Below are 17,181 nucleotides of genomic sequence, written 5' to 3'. Positions count from 1 at the left end.
AGAGGCATTTCATTAGCCTCAAAGAGGAAATCTAATGATGCCACGTGCTGAAATACCTCGTTGTCATTTGGTGTTTCAGAAAAGCCTGCTGTTTGTCCTCACACTCTTCATGGAAGTGTGACTGTTTCTCTCTAGTTAACAAATTTTAGCTTGCATTAAACCTTATCAGTAAACATGGCAGTACTGCAAAATCAGCAATTAAGGCCTCAATAGCTTCCACCAATTAGATCTGTTGTATGCCAAGAGCTACAGCAGAGACAGATTGTGCAATGGGTTTATTAACTCATTCTTTTTGCAGTGGAACAGCTAAATGACTTTTTTCTGACCACATTAAAGTAGATATAGTTGTTTTACAGTGACAAACACTTCTGCCTTAAAAAAAAAAAAAAAGACAACACCAGAAAAAAAACACAACCCAGAAGGCTGTGAATTTTTCATTTGGGAGCTTTTACATCTATACCAAAGTGACTACTATCTCTATAAGTGAAATGCAACCTACACATTGCTATACCTGTTGCTATACAGACAGCACTTTTATTGGTTTCAGTTTTGAACCATCTAAACCAGACACAAGTGCTCTGACGGGGACTTTATTTGCATAAGTGACCATTTCTTCATCAGTTTTGTGGGGAGAACTGTTACAATCAAGCTTTAGAAACCCATTTGCATAAACATGATCGGCAGAAACTGATGATAAATTTAGATGGAGAGAAATCTTTTGGTAAAAAAATTAACAAGAGACTCTGAAGGACAGCTTTAACATTTCAGATGTTAAGAGTGTAAGCTCTTTCACACAGGGACCATGACGCTGTTAGGCATTTCCATTCTCCCCAGCACAGTTCAACAATGATTAATTTGCACTGCAGCACTAGAAATCATGAACAATTATAAGCTGTGATCTTCCAAAGTGCTGCATATCCTCAACACCTTTTTTATTTAAACGCAGATAAAAAGGCAGGCCTACAAAAAACATACTATGAAAGTCAGATTTCCTTCAGCAAGAGAATATGCATTTAAGTCTAAATGTTACAAAATGTCATTCACTGCATCTGTCAGGATAACTAGAATGCAATATTAACAGCAATTCACATAACAGAGTGCATTTAATATGGTCATTAATATTTCAGACTGATTTTGAAACAGAAGAAAAAAGGAGAAACCAAGATGCATATATAACAAAATTTCTATTTTATGAACCTTAACTGCTGTTAACTAGGGCACAGGGATTAAAGGCCTATGCCTACCACATATGGTCCAGAGGACAAAATATTACACGAGTATTTTAATCTTTGGTTTCAGAAATGAATTTTTTTAACCCTCCTGATTCTGAGGAAAAGCTGAAACATGAAATCTGGGATGCATTCCTAAAGGTACTTATCTACCTAGAAAAATAATTTTGAAAATAAGGAACTGCACTACTCAGCTTGGGTTTTAATAGCATTTTCTGGGATTGGTAGAACTGAACTTTATGAAATTGCTGTAACAAAGACAATGAAACTTGATCAAAACATTCACTGCTATGGTGAGCCCTATGGCTGGCACGTAACACCAGCAGACACATACACTTTCAGAGATGTTTGCACAATCAAGGGCAGATTTGGCCCTCTTTAACATAGGTCTTTTCTCTGTATTTGTACATAAATACCCTGCAAGCCTAACTTACTGAACAAACACTAGTGACAATGAAAAATAAAGAATCTCTTGGTAATCATGTATTGCTAGTTGAGCTTCTTCCATTCTCACCATTTCAGTCATGATCATCCTAACAGCTATGCACGCAGCTATGCTTTGTTTTATAGCTCTCTAAAGTCGACTTCAAAGGGTAGCAAGCAGCATTCCCCACTTCAAATCCCCTGGTTTAATTCAGTTCATCTATTGTACATTCGGCTCAGCCATGAGCATCAGCAAGAGTGCAGCTGCAGCACTACCGTGGGTGAGCTCAGGTCAATGAAAATCAATATCATTTACAACTTTTTACATTTTCCCAGACTGAGGAGCCTGACACATTGAAGGAGGCTGTATTTCTTCATATGCTTTTCTACTGACAAGTAAATATTCCGCCCATTAGCTCAACCCTTTTTAACTAGCATGAGTAAATCAATTAAGTATATTAGGAAGTGCATCTGCTTAAATGAGAACAGGTATTTACTCCTTCTAGTAATTTCCAGATTACAGAATGGAAAAGTGTTAATTTTGCTATAAGAGGATCAATTATTTATCTACAGGCTGGTCTAGGAAATGTTTCAGGTAAGACAGAGCAGGGGGTGGGGAAGAATTCTGAAGAATCAAAACAAGAGCCATCACCTCACTGTAGTTTTAAACTCAATTTTGTTCAGATTGCAGCTGAGGAGAGATTCACCTTCAATATTTCTTTTTAGAAGAGATGACTATAAGCCACAGAATAACATACAGAAACACAGCAGAATGACAGACTCATTTGTTTGGGAGGGCAGTGGGAGATTCCAGGTAAAAATAATTTTCTGACATCAAGAGTTCTGGAAAATACACCTCCAAAAATATTTTGAAATGCATTTAATCTCTGGGTTCTCTTAGGACATAAACTACATTATAGTATGATCACATCAGAAATATTTACAAATAACATTTACTTTTCTATTTTCTCCTTCGCTTCAAAAAGTCCCAAAGCAACACATCTAAACACTGTAGGTATATCATTGTATAAAAGCTGCTAGAGTAACATTTCTCCTCAAATAAATACAGTATAAGGCCCACCAGGATAAACTTTCCTCTCACTGCCCGTAAATCTCATCTAACTCTATTCCATGGCTTCTCCATAGATTCCTCCTCATGTCTTATTCTGTGGCTTCAGTTTTCAAAGCAGCTCAGATGCCCAATTCCGATGGTTTAACCTATGTTCTCCACTGGCTGCTAAGCAGTTACCAGTAGCTACAGCTCACTTTCACAATTTGTAAGCATTGTTTTCATCCCAAATGACTACAAAGTGCTTGAAAACAGTCATCTGTTTAGGCATTCAGGCTTAATTCTTCAAAATAACCCAAACAATCTAAAATGGCAATGACCCAGCAATATCCTGTTTTGGCCTCTGGGTCTCAGGCAAATCCTCTACCATGCAATGGTTTATAATCTAGAAATAAAGCCTTTGCATTAACTTATCTACTCCACCTTTAAAAAACAACAGTCTTTGCTTTACAAAGAACTCTGGGACCATAAAAATAATTCCATACCTGTCTTTCTGCAATGACATCAGAATAGAACAGTCTGCTTGCTTTCTTTTGCTCCTTACTCCTTCTGCTGTATTTTTGATATTTATATATTTAACACCTCATGCCGCTACCAGGAGTAACAGCTGTCAGAAATTCTGTTCCAATAGAGAATGTCACATCTTAGAATTTTTTACTCAGCTTTTTGTAAATCTCACTAATTCACACCAGCTAAAATTTACATGCAAATGTAGATTTACTGCTGAGAAACTTTTTGCCTGTTGCACAGCTTTTCCTGCAAAAATGTTTGATCTTATGGCTTGCCAGAAGCAATTAAAAATGTACCTACACAGAACAGTGAGATCTAATGAAAGAAACAATTATGTACACCAGAAACAGCTGATCTAGTTCATCGACATGTTCACATTTACAGCAAGAAAGTAGGATATTTGCCTAATTTTGACAGCTTCTTTTACTCTTCATTAGGATGGGTCTACATGAGAATTTTCATTACTAAAAGCCCTAAAACTCAGCATTATTCAATGACTGGAAAAATGTAATATGATGAAGGAACTGGGTCTCATTAAAGACGTTACTGCCTAAGTGTGTTGACTGCATTAGCCCAAGTTCTATTCAACTATCACACATTAGCAAAGGCTACCTGGTATCCTTTCAACCTTTTGGTTTGAGCTATGATCTGCCAAAGGGAACACAAATCTTACAGTGATTTCAAAAGGTTGCAGGAAAAGGTATTTCTTTTTTTAAAGGCAAACTGGTACCCTGACAATACTGGCTGTTACAAGTCTTCTGGAAGTGCCCACGTGAGCATTGCTATTCTGGACAAACTGTAATTCGATTAACCACTTCTTAACCTCATACATTTGTTTGCAATAAACCCTTCTGTAGTGCTTTTCTATTGTGTATATTGTGTAGGTAGATTTCCTCAAGAAACAACACATCTTGTCGTCTCAACACTCTGTAAGTGGCCTCAACAAGTGGACTCAACTGTTTCATCCCACAACCTGCACAAAGTCCCACAGAAGCTCTATGGAACCATGCAAATCCCTGCTCCCTATGTTGAGCTCAGAGATATTAATGGGTAAAATGCACAATGTAAGGCTAGGCATTAGTATTACTTGGCAGAAAACTTCACAAAAACCTAGAGGTTAAGGGTTTTCAAAATTGTTGTGTGAAAGAATACGCCTTTTATAAAGTTTGGAAATGAGAAAACACTCGTCTTCTCAAAATCTGACTAGTATACGCTGCACTAGGAGAGGAAAAAGATGTTGTAGTAACACCTTTAAACCTTCCCCCCACTTAAAATAAAGTTGTTGCATATGTGACATGCTTTTGACAAATATGGCTGATTTCTACATGTCTGGGGCCAGATCAGTAACCCTAGCAGTTACAAAATGGTCTCATGTAACATATTCAGCTTTCAGAATTGTTCTGCCAGATAAGATGTCAATAATTGTACCTTTAACATTTTCAATATCTACTTTTAAAATCAAAACCATTCAAGACTTTAGATTTTGTGCTACAATTCTGTCTCAAATAAGGCAAAAGAGGCCTATCAAATTTATCAGCTTCACACTTCTTCCTTGCCTTCCTATTCGTGACACCTGATTCCAAGATGAAAACTGATGAGCAATCACTTCTACCAATAAGATCTGGGGGAAAAATGTAAAATATTTACTTTCTGTATATACAAAAAACTAAAATAAATCAAGATACCTGAACTGTAAAAACAGGCATTTCAAGAAGAATTCTGTGAAATGTATTTTCTAACCCAAACTAATAGCCTTCATACAACATTAAAATAGACAGCGACCCTGCCTGAGCGGGGTGTGTGTGGACCAGATGACCTCCAGAAGTCCCATCCAACCTCAGCCATGCTGTGGTTCTGTGTCTCAAACTATTAAAAATAAGTTCTGCATTATTGCACTGTTTTCTATACAGTGGTAGCACCTAATAACAGTTTTGACCATGATCAGTGCTAGCCAACCTACATACCTAAAATAAGAATTTATCAAGTGTTTATAGCTGAAGCAGACAAAATACAGAAGTGGTGGATGAAAAGAGATTATACTCATTGTACAGACCGAAAAGTTAAGCTCAGGAAGCCTGTTTCCCATTTACACTAACAGCATCCACTATGCCGGCAGTAAAAGAGGCCTTAATGCAGCTTTAAATTCAATTTATGTAGTGCATAGTGGGCTTAGTATAATTTAGAATAAGGCTGGAATGAATCAAAGTGCTCAAATTTACAAATTACAGCTCTAGAAAAGACTAAAACTTAACCTCTTCTCATATATAGTCCAACACGTAAGCACAAAGATTTCTGCCTTCTAGAAAGAGATTATTTCATTAACAGTACAAAAAACTCCAAAAAACAATGTAGTTTAAGAAAAAAGGCCTACAGGGGAAAAAAAAAAAAAAATCAGTAAAATATTTTACTAGTTAATTTTCCATAGTCGTAACAAAAAGACTATCTAGCTTTGTTGTTAGGATACTGTTCTTCTATATACATACATAATTTTTTTCTCATGAAAGGCAAAAAACAGCATTATATTCCTCCTCACTCATAAAATACCTTTCTTTGCATATCTGCATCTCTCTAAGTCTCAGTCTTTTTAGGATTATCAGTAACAGTACATACGGATGGAGTTCAAAAAACTGTAACTTTGAAAATAATAATACCAAACATCAAGTTTGGTACTACATATAGAGCTACAGCTTGATATATCCTAACCTTTTGATACTCAGAAGTCAATAAATCTGTTCTCAGATACGAAACTTCAGCCATCCCAGGGCAATAACTCTCAGACGGTATGTAATCTGTGCAACTTAAAAGCAAGAATTGCCAATATAAGAGCAGACAGTATGACCAATTTTGTATCTGGCCTTGCATAATCGATAGCAAATACGACGTTCACATCTTATGACAAGCTGAGGACCTTCAGTGCCTGCTACAGAAGTCCAAGAGATCTGAACGTATTTAGCAACTGAAAGGACCATGCACTGAGCACCTATAACTTGCTTTTGTTATACCAAAAAAAAACCCTGTTCTTTTTCTGTTCCTGTGTCAAAACTCTACATTCTGATAAGGTATTCATAGAAACAGTTTGAAAGTACGGTTTCAAGAAGAAAAATCATTCTCATTTAGAGTAAGTATTAATATTCTAACTGCATCAACAAAAATTACTTTCATCAGCAAAACGATTTCATTTTAAAGTACCTTATTATTATCATACTAATCTAGCAATTAATAGTTTAGTATATCAACTTTAGTTAAAATGGAAGTTTCCTCCATTCTTAGTTAAGCCTCGTATTTTATTTTTTCACACTGTCTCATCATGTTGGAGCTAGATAACACAGTTACTGTAACATGTAATTACTTTATCAAAAACTTCATTTTCTACAGGTATTCTGATAAATAAGAATAAAAAATAAAAGCAATGATAATAAAATATCAATCATATTTATCACAATAATGCCTAAAGGCCAACTACAAGCAGTTTCCTCTTTCTAGGCACTTTAAAAAAAACAATAATTACTCCTTCAGGAAATCCTTTTGTATTATTATTTTTAAGACTATGTGTATTATTTTCCTTTTGAAGGAAAAAAAAGTAATGTTTGCATGAGAAAAGAGAATATACCAATTCACTCTAAGGGCAGTGGACTTCAGAGCAACAGTGTTTAAAAAAATTATTCCAGGGACAGAGAGTATTAGAAGTATCTTACGCTTCCTGCTCAAAAATGGTCCTAAATTGGTTCTACAGTAGGGAACAACTTTTGATATTAAACTATGCTATTATTTCTTTTTGCAATGAACAGGTAGGGGAAACACGCTGAAAAGCCTCTCCTCCAGTAGGCTGACAGTGCGTAATGTTTTTCCCCAGATCTAGTCAATGCCATGTGCTTCTAACTCCTTACTGACGTGTTAATGAATACAACCTCTCGGAAGTTCAGTCCAGGTAAGCTGGAGATGACGAGGGTCAGTTTGGCAACTGAACAACAGAGAGAAAGAAGATCAATCCTTTAAAAGACTTACACGCTTTCATTAATTATCTTTCTAATTTATGTGCATCTGAAGTGAACAGTAATTCCTGTGAGGCTCCATTTGCATGGTCTTGTAACCTCTCAATATGATGTCAATGACATGCTTCACATGTTACGATTGTTAAAAACCTGCAAAATATGGAAGATTTATTTTGTAGTAGAGTTCACTGAAAAAAAGTGTAATACATCACTACCTTACAGTCTGCATTATTTTTTTACTTAATTTCTAAGTAGACTTCAACATTAACATTCATCTTCAAAACTCTACAGTTTTAATCTCAGCTTTCAAAGAAAGACTCTGCCTATCCTAGTCAGAAAGAGTACTCCTGGAGTCAGTAGATTCAATTCTTACACCAACAGAAAATCTTTTTTTAAAAAAATCTCTTGACTTGTACAAGGTTTTCAGTTATAGTGATTTACTAGCTGTGCTAAACAATCACACAAATTTCTTTTCAGAGGTGATGCAGGGGTATGTATTCTGAATAGTACAAAAATATTAACAGAAATAAAGCATTTAGGTGACACAAAAGTATCAACACACAGTTACTTTGAATTCTACTCTCCTTCAACTCTTCTTTAGACATTTGCAATTTCATCCTACTTTACACAAACTTTCTTCACAAGATTAAAGGTTTCTTTCTTTGTCATTGATGACTTTATTAAAGAAATTTTGTGGTATTTAGAGTTGAACTATGTATTTTATCTGGAAAAAAATTCAACTAAATGATTAATTACAACAATATACTAGTATCTTTTTGATCTTAGAGCTGCACTGCAAGTTGAAGAGATTAAAAATATAAAATGCAGCACTACGTTTACAATTACTTTACACATAACAGATCTGAAAGGCTACAATATACAGTAAAATACCCACATTTTGGTTCAATAACAGTTTATTAATTTACAGAGCAGTGATTAATATAATTCAGTATCCATACATAAAGTATTTTTCACCTTCAACAAGGACATTATTTTATATTGCTTGCTATGTAATATATTAGTATATTAACTAAATCATGATATTTGTGAAAAGCTGTTCTACTAGCAGGTCTTTTACACAACCTAAAATAAAATACAAACTTTCCACGGCAATGTAGACCCAGACCCCTTTATTTGTATTTTAAAAAATAGAAGAGCATTTCATAGCACTTTTTTTTTTGAAATTTCTCATTAGTAGCTATCTAAAATGTATTCTCTATACATAGTTACATATATAAATGTATAACTAACAACTGGTTCACATATGCTGTTGCCTGAATATGTTGTTGCCAGGCAACCGCTATAATGCATTTTGCACTGTTTGCAAAAATCTGAATGAATGACTCAAAGAGAGATTATTTCTAAAAAACTAGGAAGAAAACTCACTACTGGAATGACACGAATAATTCTTCATGTATTTCAAGGATTTATACAGAATGTCCCTTCCATAATTACGTATTTGAGAAAGGATAACTCCTCTGAGTAGGATTTGAAGGGCATTTTACAACAAGGAAGTTCATGTCCTAGCATGCAGCTAATGTTCCTACCTGGACTCTGAACCAAAGCCACTGAAGTTAATGGGCTACTTTAAATTGACTTCAGGGTCTTTTCATTGGGTTTTTAATGTCCATCATAGGACAAAAAATGACACACTCCTAAATGAAAAACCAGAAGGCCATCACCTTACAGGAGTTACAAATAAACTCTCAATAAATTTTTACCATCTCACAGTATGCAACTGCAAGAGATCAAGTCTACAAACACTTCTTTGTGTAACCTTCATACAGCTAAACTGTAATCTCACTGAGGCTAATGATATTACACACAAGAGTAAAAACAGAAGCATCTATATAATCCATCAATAACATAGATGTGATATGCTATCTGCAAAAGAGAAATTATTTGTCCCTTCAAATAACCGACATCATTACAAAAATTAATAGACTTTTGGCTATCAGATCTCTTGAGCATTAAGAGGGGGAAAAGAACGTCAAGAACAGTAACAGGGAAACACAGCAAATCCAAAGTGCTTACCACAAGCCTGACACAAGTTTCTCTAAACACAAACATTAGCATAAAAAATTGTTGGACTTTCTGTCCTTGTTTACAATGGATGCAAGACATTTTTTTCCATTTCCTGCATGATATGCTTAATCAATAAGAACTACTCAAAAGCTCAAAGTGATTGTTCTTTCCATAATGACCAAATTGGAAATCCATGTGTTTTCCATTTAATTCTTTAAATCCATTCATGTAACTGTAGCAAGAAGTACTGAAAGCATTTTATGTGAAAGTATTTTATATGATACTTTCAGTATTAAGTAGTAAATGTGACTAGCTTCTTTAATGGATTACAGTGAAATCCTTTTAATTCCATATCTCATGTTGTCTTGAACTAACATAAAAAAAGGCACTCCTTTACATGGAAAATCTAGCACCTAAATCCTGTCAGTCTGGAAGAGTAAAAAATTATATATATATAAAAATGAATTAATTTTTTTTAGTTTCATTTGAACTATTTTCATCCTCTGAGTCGTAATTCATAGGTCATCCATCAAGATGTAGTTATAAAGGCAATCTTGGTGCTTTCAAACAGGCTGAGCAGATTTCCCAGTTAATAACAAAATAATCTATGGAAAGGATGTCCATTCCAGGCTGCACTGTTTGCTTGGGCTTCTTCATTTGTTTGCTTCTTGAAATATGCTATAACAACTCAAGAAACAGAACCACTTTTACTCTGCCCTCTGTATTCATCATGACCCACTTGCAAAGCTGCTGACATCAACGTACCCTTAAACTCAGGACATTTTGCAGATCCCTTTACTTTCTTCACCTTAAATATATACATGATATCAATTAAATATTGGGATTCTGTAAGACACGTACTGCACTATTTCAAGAGAAACCAAGCTGCAATCACAGTTTTGTATTCATAGCATTGTTAGTGCTGATTGATTGGAGACAGGGTTAACAGCAGGAGAAACATTATCTTAATTTCCAGAAAAGGTAACTGTAACACTCTAAAAGTATGGTTAAAATAGGGGGGGGGGGGGGGGGGGGGATTGTTATACGGTAAAACTTTTAATTTGGTAACTAAGAGCAAACTGTTATTTACTACTCAATCAAGACTGACTGGCACATACAGTTTTCTCTTTGGATAGCAGGATTATTGTCTAGGATGAACCACTCAGGAAAGAATTCTATTCAGTATGTGGAAATACGTAAAAATCAGTATTTAGTCACCAACTAAGTCAAAATTTCTGTTAGATAGGATTCTTCTGTTCTGTGGCCAAAGAGTGCCAAAAAAAAAGACAAAAACAAACAAACAAAAAGATTATGGCTTCAAAGGTTGATATGGGTCAAAATAAGACTATCAATGTGACACAATACTCATTTTTAATTAGACTTCCTAATGTGACATCAAATTGGTTTTCTTCTAAGAAACAGCACTTCAACAAAGCATGAAATCCTCACAGCTTAGTTTATTAGGAGGCAACAAAGGGATTCCAGTCTGCTACAAGAAAGTTACAGCCTATGAGCACAGCCTGCGCAGTGTAAAATTGTGTCATATGAATTTTAATGTGACACAAGTATGAAAGATTCCAAAAGAACAAAGGCAGCATAGTCCTGTTCCACGTTACACAAATGACCTATTCTGATCTGAACAGCACACCACATTACAATCAAATTTATTTCAAAGGAGGGTCATGCAGGTCAAATGTAATGGCTGCAAGAATGAGGTCTTTCCTTTATGTGGTATTAGAGAAAAGCAAAATATCAAACAGTGCAGGAATGCCAGAGAAAAGAAAGGCATATTTAGGCTGCAGGGAAACAGATTTTTAAAAGATGGTTTCATTACAACTGTCCTCACTGACCACAGTTTCTGAGTTTCAAAGATTCTTGTGCTACCTCAATGAAGATGTCATGCATATATGTGAGTGTCTATTACACAGGCTTTAATATTATGTTTAAAATTTCAAGGCACCACAGAAAAGTTCTGTATACAGCTCATGACTAACAAAGTAATGAGACAGGCTAAGTGATCTAACTGGCTGGATGTCTCTTCATGGCCTGATACCTCCACAGCAGAAATCATGATACTCCCAATGGAGGTAGATGTCAGATTCCAACAGCAACAGAGAGGCTGGTAAAGCTCCTCATTTTGGCAAGCTATCCAACCCTTCATGAAAAGAAGCTACTTTAACATAAAGATATCAGAATAGCGGGGTCTCTTTGAAAATACTGAACTGTCAGAAAATACACGGAAGCCCACTAAGATGTAAATCAAATGGTATACAAGCAAATCAAATGGTATACAAGCACTTTGTGATTATGGTGAAAAGAAGGCAAAAACTCTTGATGATCAGATACCACTAAACAAAAAGGACAAATTCTCATACTACTTCTTGCCATGTATTTCCATCAAGACTTAGGCCTTGTCTTTGCCTTCAAACACCCCTTCTGAACAGAATAATTTACTGAAGGCAAAATATCTCCAAATCCTGACTGTGCTGTTCAGAATGGATGTTTGTCCATTCTCCATGACTGGAGAGAGCACTCATGCATGCTATGGATCCAATTTGCAGATATCTGGGGAATATGTAGCCAGGGTAACAAGTAGGTAAAGCAAGGTGTAGCCATAATAAGTCAGAAGTAAACATGTTATACCTTGTAAAATACATATATATAACATGAAGAATTTCTATTTTACAAAGCATAAAAACAATACAAGAGGGCAATCAGAAGACGACTTATGACTTGGGTTGTTGAAAACTAAATTCTTGGAAAAGTAAATTCTACCAGAAAGTTCACACCACATCAAAGGTTGTTGTTGGAGTTTGTTAATAAAATTAAATATGCCATCTGATTTCGTTCTACGGTATTATGTCACTCAGTTTTACCTGAAATTTCACAGGTTGCATTATACTGAAGTATCTTCCATTTGATTCTCAGCCAGGGCTCCCTTAGTCACAAAACAAGACAGAATAAAAGCTGCACTGGAAGAATTTCTGTAATGAGTTGGCTACCAGCCTAAGGGATAGACTTGAGCAATAAAACTAATTCTAGCACTAAAATCGGTATTAGTCACCTCAGCTGTCCAAGTTCTAATCAATCTACTTTTCAGGAGACATTGAAATATAGACTGTAGACCATTATGACAAAAAAAAAAAATATATAGGTATCAGTGACTTCCAGTGTATAAGAATGAAACATAACCAGCAAGAGATACAATTATATCTCCATATTCAAAATGCAGCCTTAGTTTCCAGAACCCATATGTCTCTTCCATCCTTTCAATATTTTCTGGAGGTTAAAAATATTTATTTCTTAACAGACATTTCTATCCCTAAAAACTGATGCATTCACCTACATTTTGACAGCTCTAGTGTAATTCATTAAGGTTTGGACTTGAAGATAGACATAAGGGGAAAAAAAATACAAATCTTTAATGTTTCACTTGGTGAATGAAAATTGCATTAATTTAGAAATTCAGCCACAAGAATCCAATTACCTATGGATATATGCACGCATATTCATACCTTTCAACCATGATACTAACTTAAGTTTTGATGCTATTTCCTATAAAATATAATCCATTTTACATTGTACTTAATAGATTTATTCAGATGTGCATCCCCTTACGTCACATTTAAGCTTATACTACCACCTGCCTGAGGCTGTGTAGTCTGAATTGTCACCCTCACACACATCTTCAGAAGAACCTCCATAGACACTGTATGAACCGTTTCACTTCTGCTTTGTGAAGTATGATAATCATTCCGACCATAATATCCACTCCAAAAAATGCAGTTATGTGTCTCCCCACCAAAAAAAATTCAGATTAATGTCTTCAAAACAAAATATTCAAGCTACTTAAGATACACTGCAATGAAATAACACTGTATTCATAATTTTGTTTTCACAAGTCAGCAGGTATCATTCATGACTACTGTAATATGTGCTCTACATTTGTTGCATATATGCTATACACATAGGTATATAAAAGTATTTGCATATATAGAGATACGCATATACATAATTTCACACTTAAAGGACTCTGAGATTCCTTCAAATACAGATTTGCAAATCAAATAGATTAACTCTGCTTGCAACTACCAACATCATGGTATGATACCATCATCTCACTGCTTTGTGTTGCGCCCATCTAATAACACTGCTGAGCCAGGGAAAAACTAATGAGCAAAGGTTTAAGCAGAGGACTGCCAGAAATGAACAAAGGCTTAGAAATTGCCTCTTCAGATAGTCTAATGCTTGACCGATACATGGAGTGACTCTGGGGTTGCAAAATCTTTAATAAGAGCAGCCATTCTCTTTGGATTTACACCATCTCTCAAACATATGGAGTTGGCGCTATTAAGGGTCCAGACCAAACTCTTCTGTGCTCTCTTGGAATTAACAGCCCTGCCAAGGCAGCAAAGTGTTCCAAAGGTCAATTTATGATTGCTTTCCCACCATCCTGCATACTGTGTCTGCAAGCAAAGCACAGCATCTGGGGGGAAGGAAGAAGGGGGGAGGAGGAAGAGATAAATATTAGCGCTACGATAAGCGTGCAGAGCACGACTTGGCGGAGAGCGATTTCATATGGCCCCTGCTCCGTTAGGTTTGGGGGAAGCAGGGAGAGGCAGCCCACCTCCCTGGAGGGGAGAACGGATAGGGACCCCACACTTTTCTGCACGTCTGTAGAAAAAAAAAATAAGGGTGATTCCAAAGAACAACCCCAGCCCTCCTCCCAGCCCCTGACATGTTAAGCCTCAAGCTCACAGGGACCCTGGTCTTTTGGGATTATTTGCAACACCATTAGCTGTGCAAGACAGCAAGAGGCCTCAGGGCTTCCTGCTCCCGTCGAGCCTTCTCATTCTCACACATACAAAGGGCAGGAGACTCCCAATCTGCTGGGTGCCGGGACCAACCAAAGTTTAGGAAATCCTGGCCCCTGCACGCACTCAGCTCCAACTTCACTGCCTTTTCAAGGCCTGCTGTACCCCATCAGGGAAAGTGCCCACGGCCAGTCTGGTAACACCGTGCTACCTTCGGCCTGGCTGAGCATCCCAGCGGGCACCGAGGCCAGCCATCCTTGGCTGAGGGCCTGCCCCTAATTTTGACCACTGTCAGCCTCTGCATCTGCCTTTCAGCCCATGCGGCCGTCACCCCCTTCCCTCCCTGCCTGCCCCCCGTCCCGCTGCAGGCTCCAGCCCCACGCACCCCCGGGCACCAGCTCGTACGCAGCCCCCCACACCCCACTTTTCTCGGTTACTAGTGGGCTGCTCTGGTACCAGCCTCCAATATTTTCAGACCTTGCCCCGATTAAAGACATGCCTTTCCCAAATCGGGAGAGGGAGGCAGAGAGGGTGGGAGAATCTGCACAAAGTTTTTACAGACCCTGCCTGCGCCTTCCCCCCCCACCCCCCCGAGCCCCCGCCGGGAGCAGCAGGGCGAGGGGCGGCGCGGGGACGGGTGTCTGTCCCGGCCTGGGCTGCGGGATTCGGGGAGGACGGAGGGACAGGGGCGCAGCTTTCCGCGGACAGTGACCCTGGAAGCCAGTCGCTGAGAAAGAAGGGAGGAGCGGCGCCTTCCCGGAGATAGAGAGAGGGGCGAAGCCGGCTGGCCCCCTCCGAGATACAATGGCAGCGCATCCCCACCGACCCCTACGGAGAAGGAAGCCAAGTCCGAGCAGCGGCAGCAGCAGCGGCAGCAGCAGCGGCAGCAGCAGGTCGCCGCGCCCCGCGCTGTCGGCCCCCGCCCGGGGCACCGCCGACCCCCAGGCCGGTAAGGCGGCCGCCACCGCCTCGCCCCCAACCCGGCCAGGCGGGCGAAGGGAGAGCTCACTTACCCCCAGCTTCCTGCTGCGGATTTTCACGTAGCCCTGCTTGACTATATCGTTAAAGTTGGAGGCCATGGCCAGCGTTGTCTGCTTCCTCCCCTCCGCGCTCAGAGTCGTCGTCGCCGTCGTCGTCCTCCGCCGCCGCCGCCGCCGCCGCCTCCTCCCCCGGGCCCTCCCGGGTGCCGCCGGCCGCCGGCTCCCGAGGCACCTCTGGCATCCAGGCAGCGGCAAGCGCCGCGCTCTGCTCCGTGCCGCGTTCCTCCCGCGGCCGCGCCGCTCCGCGCCGCGCCGCCCCGGGGGCGGGGGGCGGCCGCCCCGCTCCGCTCTTCCGCCGGCCCCTCGCTTCCCCCGCCCCGCTGCACCGGCCGCCGTCCCGCTCCCCTCTGCCCGGCGGCTGCCCGCGCCTACGGCCGGGGAGGCGGGCGGGGTGGCGGGCGGAGCGGAGCGGGGACACCGCCCCCGGCGCCGCGGCCGCGGAACCCGCCTCCAGCGCTGGCCCTGCCCGCCGCCGAGGGCCGGGGGCCGCCTGGGCTGCAGTCACTGGGGGGCGGCGCGGGTGCCCTGAGCCGGGTGCGGGGTGACACCCCCCCGGCCCCCGGGCATGGCGCGGGCTGAGGGCAGGCGCTCTCCTCGGCGCTGGCGGTGTTACCCACGGCCACGGCTCTCCAGGCTGCCGGAGCGCCCTGGCCGCGGCAGCCTCCGCTCGGCTGGCAGATCCCTTCGAAACGCGGCCCAGGAGGGCATCTTCTGCGCGTCTCCTCAGGAAGCCGCGTAGACCCCACAACCAACCGCTGAAATACTGTGTCAGTACAACTAACTCAGTGAAGCAAACATCTAAACTACAAAAGTTAAAAAACAATGGCACAAGTCCATCAGAATTTGAAAAATGAGGTGTCGCACATAGGCGTTTTGTGCCCTCCGCAGTGATGACCGTGTCTTTAGTTACTTATGCTGCTCATTGAGGCAGATCTAGCAGAGCGAATGACTTCTGAGAAAAACAGATAATGTTTAGAAACAACAACAACACAAAAAACTAATTGCTTGTGTTTGCTTTAGGTATGTGCAAACCATGATGGACAAGAATAAACCTAAACTGTTTGAGAAAGAAAAACTACAAAGGTATGGGAATGACAAAGAGAGTGCATTACTGTGGTTCTGTAAATCATACTTCATAAACACTTCCAGTGCAAAAGGTTCGATTTTTATGATAAGCTTAAATAAAACCTTCGTAAGCTCTTCTCCTAGATACCTACTTTTTATGGCACCATACTGCCCTGAAGTTTTATGAATCAGCAATTTGCAGCTTACAGTGTCCTGTAGACTGGGGCAATTAAACATATTTCTAGAGCTGAAAGCTCGTCAGATTTATTTCAGATTTTCAAAAACAATAGACAATATTCTTAGCAAATGGATAATGACATTGTTATAACTTAGCTGGTTTTGCCTATCTAACGTTCTGCAAATTAGGCTTTCTCTGTAAAAAAAATTCTGAGCTTACATGTAGAGATTAATCTTGCAGGAAATAAGAAAGATACAATCTAGAAAATTAAGTGCCGTGCTTGGGTGATGGAATTATAAGGAAAAGCTTTGTAGCTTGACTCTATAACTAGCTGGAGTACTGCATCCAGCTCTGGAGCCCTGAGCACAGGGAAGACATGGACCTGTTGGAGCGAGTTCAGAGGAGGGCCACAGAAATTATCAGAGGGATGGAACACCGCTCCTATGAAAGCTGAGAGAGTTGGGGTTTTCCAGCCCAACTGGAGAGTGAAGTGGAGAAGTGAAGGCTCCAGCGAGACCTTATATCAGCCTTCCAGTACCTGAAGGAAGCCTACAAGAAAGCTGGAGAGGGACGTTTTACAAGAACATGTAGGGATAGGACAAGGGGTAATGGCTTTAAACTGAAAGACAATAGATTTAGATGAGATATTAGGAAGAATTTCTTTACTGTGAGTGTGGCATGACACTGGCACAGGTTGCCCAGAGAGGTGGTAGATGCCCCGTCCCTGGAAACATTCAAGGTCAGGCTGGATGGGGCTCTGAGCAACCTGATCTAGTTGAAGATGTCCCTGCTCATTGCTGGGCGGTTGGACTAGATGAGCTTTAAGGGTCCTTTCT

At 40.0% G+C, this 17,181-nt stretch overlaps 1 protein-coding gene across 1 annotated transcript in view; it reads right to left on the bottom strand.

Moving 5' to 3' along the window:
• The window catches only part of DOK6 (docking protein 6), a 253,286-nt gene extending 237,815 nt beyond the window's left edge, over nt 1-15,471 (bottom strand). Inside the window, exon 1 of the mRNA XM_055706156.1 lies at nt 15,076-15,471. Within this exon, the coding sequence (XP_055562131.1) occupies nt 15,076-15,141 (66 nt within the window). The 5' untranslated portion in view covers nt 15,142-15,471. The remainder of the gene's footprint in view (nt 1-15,075) is intronic.
• Between the last annotated feature and the right edge of the window lie 1,710 nt (nt 15,472-17,181).

The sequence above is a fragment of the Falco cherrug genome, chromosome 3, assembly GCF_023634085.1.
Source record: "Falco cherrug isolate bFalChe1 chromosome 3, bFalChe1.pri, whole genome shotgun sequence".
Lineage (NCBI taxonomy): Eukaryota > Metazoa > Chordata > Aves > Falconiformes > Falconidae > Falco > Falco cherrug.
Note: the sequence above shows the minus strand (reverse complement) of the source record. Positions and strands in the feature narration are given on the sequence as shown.